The sequence below is a fragment of the Pteropus vampyrus genome, unplaced genomic scaffold, assembly GCF_000151845.1.
Source record: "Pteropus vampyrus isolate Shadow unplaced genomic scaffold, Pvam_2.0 Scaffold583, whole genome shotgun sequence".
NCBI lineage: Eukaryota > Metazoa > Chordata > Mammalia > Chiroptera > Pteropodidae > Pteropus > Pteropus vampyrus.
In genome coordinates, this window is record NW_011889364.1 from 361,371 (window position 1) to 374,028 (window position 12,658).

Below are 12,658 nucleotides of genomic sequence, written 5' to 3' on the forward strand. Positions count from 1 at the left end.
TGGCAGTGCAGTGAAATTGTTCTGTTAGGAACTGTCCAAAACCAGGCCAGACATGGTGGTAGGTGGCTCTGAGGGCAAATTCTGAAGCTTTCAAGGTTTATTAGAGCATTTGATTTTGTTTTATGTCTCCTAAAAATGCCATCCAGTAGAACTTTCTGCAGTTCCGTTGTCGATGAGCTGACAATAATTGCATTCTATTGTAGAAGGAAATGTTTTAGGTTGGCATTATCCAGTATAGTAGCCGCCAGCCAATTGAAGTGTGGCTAGTGTGATGGGGGAACTGAAGTGTTAATGTTACTTAAATTTTACTTCATTTAAATAGCCGCATGTGGCTGGTTTCAACCATATCGGATGCACATGAAGTGACACAATTCTGTGACTTTAGCACCTTCTAGATGTGTTGGAGTTGGGAGAATTTAGCTAGACCAGTGGTTGCCCCACCTGGGTGGGCACTAGCATTACCTGGAGGGCTTATTAAAACATAAACCAGGACTAGGAAGGAAAGAAGGGGACACTCACCAGACTTGGTGGACTGAAAGGAGGGCCCAGAGGGCTCTTCTGGGGGGAGCTGTCCAAGTCAGCCCCGAGATTCAGCTTCTCCACGGATATGTCCACCCCCCCACACCCCACCCTCGTTACCGATTCACTGAGTCCAGGTGCGGGGCCCGAGGATCTGCATTTCTAACTCGTTCCCAGGTAATGCTGATCCGCCGTTCTGGGATCACCGTCGGGAATCAGGATACGAGATGATGTAGGGCCTGTTTGCTAACGTTGAATGTGCATATTGTATCAGACCCCCTCCCCACCCTCAGAAGATGACCTAAGTGCTTTCTTCTCATCTTCCTGAAATGGCATTTCAGGAGGGGGCCCTGCCAAGCGATGGATTGGTTTTATGACCCCTTATTACGTGCAGTGCCACAGTGATCAGAACCCTTGAAACATGTGTGTGCACACTTGTGCTCCTAAGGGCCTCCCCACTTGGCAGTGGGTAAGGGTGCTCACCCGTCGGCTCTTCTCCCCAGGTCACCTTCCGCAACCCTGTCATTGAGAGGATACCCCGGCTCCGACGGCAGAAGAAAATCTTCTCCAAGCAGCAAGGTGAGCATGTGGGTTGGGGCAGGGGAGAGGCCAGGGGTCTTGGTGTCACCAGGGTGAGCCAGGGTGACACTGCCGCTGTCCCCAGGGAAGGCATTCCAGCGTGCTAGGCAGATGAACATTGACGTTGCCACCTGGGTGCGGCTGATTCGAAGGCTCATCCCTAGTGCCATGGCCACGGGCACCTTCAGCCCCGGGGCTTCTGGACCCGAGGCCCGGTCCACAGGGTAAGGAGGGTAGACTCTGCGGGTCCCGGCTGTCTCGATTGCTTCCCAGGGTGCTAGGTCCCAAGCACACCCTCTTTTTTTGTGCTGCAGCGACATATCCGTGGAGAAGCTGAATCTCGGGGCTGACTTGGACAGCTCCCCCCAGAAGAGCCCTCTGGGCCCTCCTTTCAGTCCACCAAGTCTGGTGAGTGTCCCCTTCTTTCCTTCCCAGTCCTGGCTAGGCAGCATCAGGGGGCCTCCTTCCCAGCTCCAGGCCCAGAGACCACCAAGAGCTTCCCGGGGTCACACAGCATGCCTCTGGCAGAACCAAGTCCTATTCTTTATCTTGGATAAAAACATGAGCTGGAGAGTCAAACCTTCTAGTTCCCCATCTTGCTCTGCCGCCTCCTAGCTGTGTGACCCACGCCTAACCGCTTCACCTCTGTGCTCAGTGCCTGTAAGTTGCTCAGTGCCACAAGTCGATGATATAAATTAAGATAGTGGTTTTCTCTGGGCAGAGGAGGAGGGGTTGGTTATTGGTAGGAGGAGGACAGAGGGAGCCAGCAAGGTGATGGGACTGTTCCACATCCTAATCTAGGTCAAAGGTTAGCACTTTTTTCTGTAAAGGGCAATATAATCAATATTTTTTACTTTGAAGGCTAGACAGTCCCAGTCATAACTACTGGACACCGCTGTTGTAGAAAGCAGCCACACGCAATGCTTATGTCCTTGAATGGGTGTGGCTGTTTCTGGGGAAACTTTACTGATAGACATTGAAGTTTCAATGTCATTTCATTTCCATAGATCAGGAAAAAAATTTTTTTTTAAATTCCTATCCCTTTAAAAACATAAAGACCATTCTTAGCTTGCAGACCATACAAAAAACAGCATTTACCTACCCCTGGTCTAGGCATTGGGGACCTGGGTGGACACATATGTGACAGCTGGTCCCTTCGCCCACCTCACTGAACGAATTTTGTATCTCGTTTTTTTAAAAATGAAAATATATCCTTCCTGGCTTGAATTAAATAAGCTACCTCATTGTATGAGATGAAGTTGGCCAAAAAACAAAAAGAGAAGAAATCCAAAAGCTTGATAACACTGATGGCTGGGGAGGATGCAGAAAAACAGGCAGCTAGTGGGAAGTGTGCTAGTCGCTGCATGCCCTTGGGAGGGCCTAGCTGGCTGAGATAAAAACGGACACTACCTTGACCCAGAACTTCCACTTCTGGACATCTTCACACACATGCACAACCAGGATGTTCACTGAGGCAGCTTTGTGGGGGCAAGAGTGGAAATAACCTCAGGGTCCATTTATAGGAACCAGTGCTAAATAAATGACAAGATGGACTAGTATGCAGCTATGAAAAATGAAACCAGTCTCATCTGCTGATGTAGAATGATTTCCAAGACAGATTGTCCAGTGGGAGAGGCAAGATTGGAATATTGTCAATAGTGGATACAGGAAAAACAGAGCCTGTACTGGCAGTTTTGCTTGTGTGGGTATAAAACATGTCTAGGAAGGTACCCGAGAAAACATTAAACAGTGGCTGGCTCTGGAGAGGGCAGCTGGGGCAGGAAATATTTCAGCCTGTTTGCATGGATTGAATTTTTAGAACTGCTTCTATAGTGAAGAATAATGGACCAGCAGGTAATTTTTTCCTATGAAATACTAATTTTGGTTCTTTTTAGTTACATATACATGTTGTATAAAAGTGATTCCAAAGGACTAATACCAATCAAGAGAATAAGTAGGTAAATGAGAAAATATGTATTCAGTATGAAATGTGCTGGAGAGAAAAAATAAAACAGAAGGAGGATGGGGAGTGTGGATATTGGGGGGGTTCTGTTATTTAATAGAGTGGTCAGCTGACCACCTGCAAAGGTGACATTTGAGTAAAGGCCTGAAGGAGGTGAGGGAGTAGCTGTGCAGGTGTCAGGAAAAGATAGTTCTGAAAAAAAAAAAAAAAGATCCAGGCTGTAGGAACAGTCCGTGCAAAGGTCCTGGGGTGGAAACATGCCTGCTGTGTTCAGGGTAGTGAGAGGAACTTGTGGCTGGAAGGGAGTGAACGAGGGGGTGAGTGGGAGAGGTGAGGTCAAAGAGGTGATGGGAGCCTTGGTGGCTATGATGGCTATGGGGTGCCTCTGACTTCCCTCACTCTGACCCGCTCTCTCCACTACAGAGTTCCCCAATCCAGGACACAGCCACCACACCTGTGCTGCCTTCAGAGCCCCAGGAAACCCCAGGGCCCTCTCTGTGCAGGTGACTCCCCTCCCCTGCCCACCACCCGCCACCCCGAGCACTGTCCCCATCCCCACCAGTGTCCTTTCTCCACAGCCCTCTCAGGAAGTCACCCCTGACCCTTGAGGATTTCAAATTCCTGGCGGTGCTGGGCCGGGGTCACTTTGGGAAGGTGAGGTGGGGGGCAAGGGGTTGGAGGGCTGGAAGTCTGCATCCCTGGGTCCCTGGGCTGGCTGCTAAGGCCACTCCTGCCTACTGGGGTTCCAGGTGCTGCTCTCCGAATTCCAGCCCAGCGGCGAGCTGTTCGCCATCAAGGCTCTGAAGAAAGGGGACATTGTGGCCCGAGACGAGGTGGAGAGGTGGGGATCCTGCTCAGGCCCTCTGAGAACCTGTCTCCTGGAAAATGGGAAACAGCAGTCCCTTCTCATATTCATTAAGCTAGTTTTTAAGATAATAGTAATAACTGTTAGTAAACACCGTTCTGCTGATGGTACAGAGATGGTGAGCAGCTTGCCTGAGTTCATGCAGCCAGTGAGTGGGAGGTCCTGGATTTAAACTTAGGAACTCGGGCTCTGAAACCTGTGATCTTAATGGCGCCATTGCACTGCCTCTGCTTTGGGGTCAGGGCCTTGGGTTCAAATCCCACCTCTGCCACAGACATACTTATACTTATAGAGAGCCTGGGGAGGCCCTTCCGAAACTCAGCCTCCCCGTCTATAAAAGGGAAGTAATAATGCCTTCCTTGCAGGTTTGTTGGGTGGCTTGGTAGAGACACTGAGATTGTCCCCAATCTTCCTGACATCCTTTTTTAAATCAGAAACCCAACTCAGACAGGCCTAAGCAAATAGAAGAATTTATTGCTCTGGATCAGAAAAGTCCAGAGGTGTCCTTCAGGCATGGCTGTATCCAGGTGCTCAGATGACATTTCCTCAGTTCTGCTTTCTTGTGTGTGGGCTTTGCTTCCAGTCTTGCCTCCCTGACCAGCAGTATAGTTCTTGTCCACCAGCTTTAACCCTTCTTTAATAATTCCAGCAGAAGTCCTGAGATTGAGCCCTGTTGGCTTGGCTTTCTCATTCCTGAACCATTTCCTGGCCAGGGAAATGGAGTGCTCCAGTCAACCCACCCCTGCCAGTTCTCTTTAGAGAAGTTGGGGGATCGTTAATGGGATGATGGATTCTAGGTGCCTGTTTAGCAGATGAGGCTGCTGAGGTTCAGAGGTATTAAGCAATTTGCCCAAGGTCGCACAGCCATGCGAGGCCCTCAACAAATATCTGATGATTGAGGACTTGGAATGTGGGAGTCGGCAGTAGGGATCTCCTGTGCTCCTGACCCCTGCCCCCCATCCTGCCTAGCCTGATGTGTGAGAAGCGGATCTTGGCGGCGGTGACTAGTGCGGGACACCCCTTCCTGGTGAACCTGTTTGGCTGTTTCCAGACACCAGAGCACGTGTGCTTTGTGATGGAGTACTCGGCTGGTGGGGACCTGATGCTGCATATCCACAGTGACGTCTTCTCTGAGCCCCGTGCTGTGTGAGCCCAGGCACCCCCGACTCCCTGCACTGATTCCTCAGCCCCCTTTCTGCTCCTCCATGGCAGGCCCTTCTTCACCCCAGCTCCTGGAGTTTGGGCTTCGGGGAGGCAGTTGGGCTTTTGAGAATGTGGCAGCCAGGTTTATATGGTCTTCCTTGTGGCGAGACCCGCCTGCCTCACACCAGCCTCTCTCTGCAGCTTCTATTCAGCCTGTGTGGTGCTGGGGTTGCAGTTTCTCCATGAACACAAGATTGTCTACAGGTGTGTGTGTGTGTGTGTGTGTATATGTGTGTGCATGCATGTGCTCATGCATGCATGCTCTGCCCACTAGGGGGCCCTCAGGCTTCAGGCAGGCCCCATCCCCACTCATCCCTCTTTACATCCCCAACCCCTCACAGGGACCTGAAGTTGGACAATTTACTCCTGGACACCGAGGGCTATGTCAAGATCGCAGACTTTGGCCTCTGCAAGGAGGGTGAGGGGCAGGGCCAAGATCTAGGGCTGGCCTCTGGGGATTAGACAGAGAGGGGGAAGGAATGGAGTCCCTACCCAGGTTATCTCACCCTCCCACCCTTGACCCTGGGACAGGGCTGGCTGGACCACTCTGTGTTGGGCTGGGCTACAACTGGGGACACTCCCGTCAATAACCACATGGCCCTGCTGCCCCAGGGATGGGCTATGGTGACCGGACCAGCACATTCTGCGGAACCCCGGAGTTCCTGGCCCCCGAGGTGCTGACAGACACATCGTACACGCGGGCGGTGGACTGGTGGGGACTGGGCGTGCTGCTCTATGAGATGCTGGTTGGCGAGGTGAGGCCCAAGGCTGCCCGCACTTTACCTGTCCCTGGGACGGCACTGGAACCTGTATCCCCAGGGGTGGGATCAGAATCTTCCTCCACCACATGTGTGATCAGGGGCAGGTTGTTTCGCATCCCCGGCCTCAGCTTCTGAATCTTTAAAATAGCGTATTTACCCTCTGATGTGAAGGTATGGGTGGGGCTGGGTCTGATGTGGCCAGAGGAGTCGCCTGATTTGCCCCGTTCTCCCTGTCCCCAGTCCCCGTTCCCAGGGGATGACGAGGAAGAAGTGTTTGACAGCATCGTCAATGATGAGGTTCGCTACCCCCGCTTCCTGTCAGCTGAAGCCATTGGCATCATGCGCAGGGTGAGGACCGTCCAAGCTGAGGTGGGCTTCAGGAGGGACTCTGGGACCCAGAAAGGGAAACTGACACAGTGCTCCCCTTCCCCAGCTGCTGCGGAGGAATCCAGAGCGGAGGCTGGGGTCTAGTGAGAGGGATGCAGAGGATGTGAAGAAACAGCCCTTCTTCAGGGTGAGGATTCCCCTCAAGGGCCTGGCCATCTCCCCCTAAGACCTCGTTGCATCACCTGCAACATTGTCACCCACTTTTCTTCTCTCTCTTGCACCCGCACTGACCCTTCTACACTTACATCTACTCCAGGCTGACCTGATGGGGACCACTGCCCTGCGTATGAGCCCAAGCTCGCTGCCCTCCCCAGACCACCAGGGTCCCCCACGCTCACCTTGTGATGCTTCCTGCGCTCCCGTTCCCTTCACTTTGCCCCTCTATCTTGTGACTAATTAGGCTGATCCCCACAGACCCAGGGCTGGATGGGGCGCAGGGGTCTAGCCCCTCCTGTGGTCTGTGCTCCAGCCCCCCACACTGACCTTACTCCCTTTCTCCATGCAGACCCTGGGCTGGGATGCCCTGCTGGCCCGTCGGCTGCCGCCGCCCTTCGTGCCCACACTGTCGGGCCGTACTGATGTCAGCAATTTCGACGAAGAGTTCACCGGGGAGGCCCCCACGCTGAGCCCCCCTCGCGATGCGCGGCCTCTCAGTGCCACGGAGCAGGCGGCCTTCCGGGATTTCGACTTCGTGGCCAGGGGCTGCTAGCCCTCTCTCCGGCCCCTCCCCTGACCCAGCTGTTAGTTTTTTAAAAGGCCTTTGGGGTTTGACCCCTCCATGCATCCCCGGCTCTTCTTGTGTGCATTAATGGAAGTGGGAGGTGTGTGATTGGAGGTGGAGAGTGGAGGGGGGCATAGGGAGTGATGGGGAGACACCCTGGGTTATAGTGAGGGTTATCTGAAGGGGATCAAGGGAGGGCGGGGACTCGGGGCTGTAACTATGATGAGGAGCAGGGACAGGGCCACGATGGGAGGGGCTTCGGGACTATTCGGGGATGTCGGCAATTGGAGACTGTGATGGGGCGTGGTTTGGGGTTATGGCCTCAGAACTGTGATGGGGAAACTCAGGGCCATAATGGGCGAATGGCGGCAGGAGTCAGTCGGGTCCCAGGGCTGTCGTCGCGTTATGCGCATGCTCCTGCTGCTCCGGCTCCTCCTCGGGCGTCCTTGCTCCCCCACGTGGCAAGTCACAGACCTGCACCCCAGGGGAGCGCACTGTTCCTCTGCCACCCCCACGCGGTCACAGGGTGCTGCCGCACCGACACGACACACCGCCCTGGGCATGTCCAGGAAATGGCTTTATTCCCCGAAAGCTCCGCGCTGCGGACCTGGGCCCTGCCCGGGGCGGACCGGCTTAGCTGCTGTGCCTCCAGGCGCGCCTAGAAGTGGCTGAGTCCACTGTACCGGGAGCTGCGCAGCGAGCTAGCCTCCCAGGCGCTCCTGGTTAGTTCCAGCCCCGCAGGACTGCCCTTGGCGCCGGCCCTCTGCGGCAGGAGGCGAAGCAGTTGGCGAAGCACGGCCTGGCGCAGCAGGATGTACACCCAGGGATCCATGATCTGGTTCCACGAGGCGAGGCGCACGGCCATAAACAGCGGCCGCTGCAGGGAGCTGGAGCCCCAGCCCCCGACGGCCAACACCACCAACACCTATGGGAGAAGAAGCCTGTGTGAGGGTTAGGGTGGGTGTAAGAGAAGGGAACCAGCGAAATGTGGGGCTAGGATGGATGAGAGCATGGCTGGAAGGTAAGGGGGCTGTGAAGAGAGGCAGCGTGTCACAGAGGGATAAATGAGTGTCTCCCTGTAAAGGAGGTATGGAAAGACAAGCAAAGAAGCAGGGCCTTAGCGCAGCATAAGCAAAGGCCTTAAATGGGTGGGAGCTCAGTCTGGAAAGAAGTTCCAGGTGTTCTGGAGAACAAAGGGCTGAAGGGGAGAAGAAAAACGGGGTGGGGAGGTGAAAGGGGTCTAGAGAATGAAGCTTCCGGGCCTAGAGGAGTGGGGCTGGGGGGAAGGCTTGTGTGCGTTGGGGTGAACTACAAAGACCCCAGGAAGGAGATTAGGGGGAGAAGGGGTGGGATGTCAGAGGGAGAAGGCAAAGGGTGGGCTTTCCTGACAGGTGAAGCCTCAAGGGGCGGGACCCTGGCTGAGGAAGGGAGAGAGGACCCAGGTATCTTCAGATGGAGGAAGTATGGGTGGAGGGGTGGGTGCGCCCCTCACCAGCAGCGGGCTCCAGCAGATGCACGACACCACCATGATGCCTACGAGTTGGCCCACCATCTCCACGTCGTGAGCACGGGCTCTGTGCGCTGAGCCGCAACCCAGGACGCCGCTGAGGCCCGCAGAGGCCGAAGCGACGGATGAGACAGACGAAGCGGAGGCTGAACGGCGTCCGCGTGCCCCCCAGCGCCGGCGGCTGTCGGAACCAGAAGTCGGGGGGCGCTTTCGAGAGTGGCGGCGCCAGCGCGCACGCAGCAGGGCCAGGCCACTGAGCATGTTGCACACGAGCGCGGCGAGCAGTGCGGCCAGGCCGAGGCCGGCGAAGAGGCCGGCGAGCAGCACCTGGCGCCAGCCGCCCGCCGGCCCCAGGCCGATGAAGCACCACGTGCCCGGGTACTGCAGCTCATAGTGGCCCACGCGCGCCAGCGGCAGCAGCGCCACAGCCAAGGCCACGGCGGCTAGGGCGGCCAGAGCAAGCCGCGCGCGGGCCACTGAGACACACGCCGCGTGCAGCAGGGGCCGCGTGACCCCCACGCAGCGCTCCACCGCCATGCCGCAGCCCAGTAGCAGCGGGCACAGGCCGAAGAAGACCATGCAGCCGCCGAGGAAGTGGCACGTTCCTCCAGACGGCGAGCGCCCCGCCGTGTACAGGCGCAGCACCAGCGCGCCCGGGATCACGTGGCCTGCCAGGTCAGTGGCCAACAGGCTGGCAACGAACAGTAGGAAGGTGGCGGCCGAGCGGCGGCGCCGCAGGCGGCCAGAGGCCTGAGCCAGAAGCGCTAATGCCAGCACGTTGGACACGGCACCCAGCGTCATGGAGAAGATGGGCAGAGCCGGCGATGCGCCCGCGACACCTGACGGCAGCCCCACCGACACGTTGGGGGCCCCAGGCACCGCACACGTCGTTGCCTCATCCTCCAGGCTCAGGTTGAGGGGCCCGCAAGGGCTCATGTCAGATGAGAGGGGTGGGGCTGGGGAGAAGAGGAGGGCAAGATGAGGCTGGCCCGGGACACACTGCCCACCATCCTGCTGAGACCAGCCGGTGTTGGGGGGGACCCATTTCAGATCGTCAGGGCCTACTTGCCCCCATGGCAAGTCCAATGACCCTGGCTGCCCAATTCCTGACTCCTCCACCTCCTCTGCCTCTCCACATCCCAGCTCTTGCCCCCAGCCTCACTCTGCCCTCACTGTCCCCTTCTCTGTCCACAGTGGCTGTCCTGGCTCCAGTTCTCCTGTCTCTGTCGTAGCCTCTAGGCCTCACAGACCCACCTCCCATTTATACCACAGCAAATTCCTGGGCGCTGACCCCATCTGTACTGGCCCATTTCTGATCTCAGGGCCCCACGTGATCCCACTACCCCATCTCTGACAGTCATCATGTCACCCCTACTTTAGTTCCATCCTTGATTCCTACAGCCCCATCTCTGCCACTCCCTCCCATTGTACTGTCTCTGTCTTCTTGGTCCCATTTATGTCCCCATGTTGCTTTTCTGTCCCCCACAGTCCCCTGTACCCACAGCTATATTCCTGTCCCCCACATTCCCATCTCTGAGCTCTACTGCTGTCTCTCACTCAGGTCCTACCCTTAACCATGGCTGCCTTGCCCTGAATGCCCCAGAGTTCCACTCCTGCCATATTCATGTTCCTGCCCCAGAGGCCTCCAGGCTGACCCAGGACTACTCATCCCTTGATCTCATGGTGAGGGCAGAGAGGGCAAAAGTGCCCACTAGGTCAGACGGGAAAGGAAGATGGACTGACGGTAAGACAGGGACAGATGGGGCTGAGAGCCAAGGAACACAGGACAGACAGAGGGAACCATGGCCCCATCCTTCCTTGCCCTCCAGCCCCACCCAAGAGCCTTGATCCCCAGCCTTCTTACCTGGTGGTGCCTGGGACACCGGGTCCCCATCGCCTGCTTCTTGGCCCCTGCTGCCCGTTGCACCCACACCCGCTGTGTCCGAGCTCTCTGGCAGGCCGCTCCCTCCCTCCCTTCCTCCAGGGGCGGCTCCTCAGCTCCCTGCCTCCTCCTGCTGCCTGCTCAGGCCTCCAGGGGCCGCTAAACCCAGCACCAGCCCACAGGGGGCCTGGGGTGGCAGAGACACCCTCTCTGTGCTGCTGGCAATGGGTGGGGGCCACTCTGGGCCCCTGCCCCCTCTATGAAGAAGGGGTCTCCTAGGGAGTTGTCCTGCCCCATCCCCCGTGACCTCCTCCCCCTGACAAAGCAGGAGCACCCCCCTTCCCCTCAGGCATGGGCCTCTGGCCTGCCTCATTAATAAAGTGGATAGAATCTAAACACTGGAAAATGTGAGTGTCACGGGGGGGTGGGGGAAGGCTGGGGTGGCTACAGGGGGTTCCAGTGCTCCCACTGGGGATGCAAAGTTGGGGGTCTAGCTCTTGTGGGGGCAACAGCACCCCCTTGCCTTGCTAAAGCCTTTGCTGATGTTGAGTGGGTGGCAGTGGGCAGTGCCTTGGGTGGGCCAGCTTGGGTCAGGCCCAGCCAGGCCAGGAGACCCGCCCACTATTTACACAGGGGCTTAAAGCCCAGGGCAGGGCAGCAGTAGTCATACCCCTGGAGGGGAGGGGGAGGATGCTGAAGTGGGGCAGAGAAACCAGAACTTCCGCTGACTGGGGGACTCCTAGATCATGCTTTAGGGTGTGGTGAGTGACACATGGGACACACACATCCCAAGCCACAAAGACACACCTGTGGACACACAGCTACAGCCTCATCTCTTGCCCTGAGTAGGGACATGCACACAGTCTCACAATCATATCCCCTAACACCGAGACCAGCCACCATCGCAAACTGTCCCTGGCCAGCCACACCTTGGGGTCAGCCATTGTCACATAAACATACCCTGAACTCACTGAGACAGTCGCACTCCCAGCACCAGAGAGGTACCTCAAGTTACTGACTCTAACACTGACCACTTCTCTCAACACCCTAAAGTGCAGCCCCCTGAGATTCTTACTGCTGAGACAGCCCCGCAGCCATATCCAAATGACCTAGCAACACTCCCTAACACTCCCGAGACAAGTTACATGGACACACTCCACACGCCATGGGGTGGCAACCACTGGACATTCCAAGATCTAGCTGGTCACCCCCTACCGGGGAAACAGGAATATCTAGACACACGTGCTCATGGCCCTGTAATTCCACAGCCACACTCCATGCAGAGACACTGCCAGTTACACCCACGAACACCCTGGCACACAGTCATCGCGCCTCGTTCCCTCAACAGTTACAGCCTTCAACGTGGTCACAGAACGTCAACACTGATCCAGTCCTATTCTCTGCACTGAGACACACCACACCCTTCAAACTGGAGCTGTCTACCGTCAGACACAGGAAGCACCTACAGGTGCCCAGGAATTTTTGGAGTAACCCTGACGACTTCCGCCCCCACCCTACCAAGAACACAGCTGCAGACTCAGTATACATCCCCTGCCCAGCGGACCCCCTCCCCCACTGCCTGCCCTGTGGAAGTGAGGAGCGGGCTGGACTCACACTTTCCCTCTCAGCTCACCCCCAAACATTCCTGCAGAGACCTCTGGCCTGGCTGGCTCCCCTCCCTTCAGTCTTGGCTCTTCCCTCCAGGTCTGGCCAGGATCCCAACCCCCCTTCTTTGATCTCCCTCAATCCTCAGGGATGAAGCCGGTTGTCAAAACAAGCAGGCCCGATTTATGTCCAGGGCATGGTGTGACCCACCATGGATGCCTTCAGACCCTGCACATCCAGTTAGTTGGGGTGGAGACCCCATCGTGAATGTTCCCCCAGCTTCAGGGGTAAACTCTTCCCCATAGCACTCGCTTCAGCAGGCCCAAGGCTCCATTTGGGCCTCCATCTTTTTCCATGCCAGGCCTCCATGCCTTCTGGCCCTGAGGCTCCCCACAACCCTAGGCTGTAGCCAGCAGCCTCGTGCCCACTGTTCACATCAACCTGGAGTGCTGGGAGGCCTCGTTCAAAAGGGAGCAAGACTTGAACCCTCAGTAGACAAAGAAGCTCCAGACTTGCCTGGAGCCCTGGTGGCCCACAGCCAGGAGCCTCATCAGGCGGAACGGGTAGAAGGAGGGTGGGTGGCCCAGGCCAGCTCCTAATTCAATTTAGGGCCCAAGTAGGATAGATTTCAGCTGCTACATTCCTCCCCAGCCCGGGTCCGCCCCC

General features: G+C 56.6%; 2 protein-coding genes across 3 annotated transcripts in view; one reads left to right on the forward strand and one right to left on the reverse strand.

The window, feature by feature from the left end:
* PKN1 (protein kinase N1) overlaps positions 1-7,060 on the forward strand; it is a 22,609-nt gene extending 15,549 nt beyond the window's left edge. For both annotated transcript variants that reach the window (XM_011384496.2, XM_023525640.1), the window contains 13 exons: positions 1,023-1,098; positions 1,184-1,322; positions 1,413-1,506; positions 3,485-3,564; positions 3,640-3,715; positions 3,811-3,902; positions 4,896-5,072; positions 5,271-5,333; positions 5,471-5,547; positions 5,742-5,884; positions 6,131-6,238; positions 6,324-6,404; positions 6,783-7,060. In XM_011384496.2, coding sequence (XP_011382798.1) covers positions 1,023-1,098; positions 1,184-1,322; positions 1,413-1,506; positions 3,485-3,564; positions 3,640-3,715; positions 3,811-3,902; positions 4,896-5,072; positions 5,271-5,333; positions 5,471-5,547; positions 5,742-5,884; positions 6,131-6,238; positions 6,324-6,404; positions 6,783-6,986 — 1,410 coding nt within the window. In that variant the 3' untranslated portion in view covers positions 6,987-7,060. The remainder of the gene's footprint in view (positions 1-1,022; positions 1,099-1,183; positions 1,323-1,412; positions 1,507-3,484; positions 3,565-3,639; positions 3,716-3,810; positions 3,903-4,895; positions 5,073-5,270; positions 5,334-5,470; positions 5,548-5,741; positions 5,885-6,130; positions 6,239-6,323; positions 6,405-6,782) is intronic.
* A 102-nt stretch (positions 7,061-7,162) lies between these two features.
* Positions 7,163-12,564, reverse strand: PTGER1 (prostaglandin E receptor 1). Its single transcript, XM_011384497.2, has 2 exons — positions 8,491-12,564; positions 7,163-7,923 (listed from the first exon to the last, which is right to left on the reverse strand). The coding sequence occupies exons 1-2, from the start codon at positions 9,439-9,441 to the stop codon at positions 7,657-7,659; spliced, it is 1,218 nt and encodes a 405-aa protein (XP_011382799.1). The 5' UTR covers positions 9,442-12,564; the 3' UTR covers positions 7,163-7,656.
* Between the last annotated feature and the right edge of the window lie 94 nt (positions 12,565-12,658).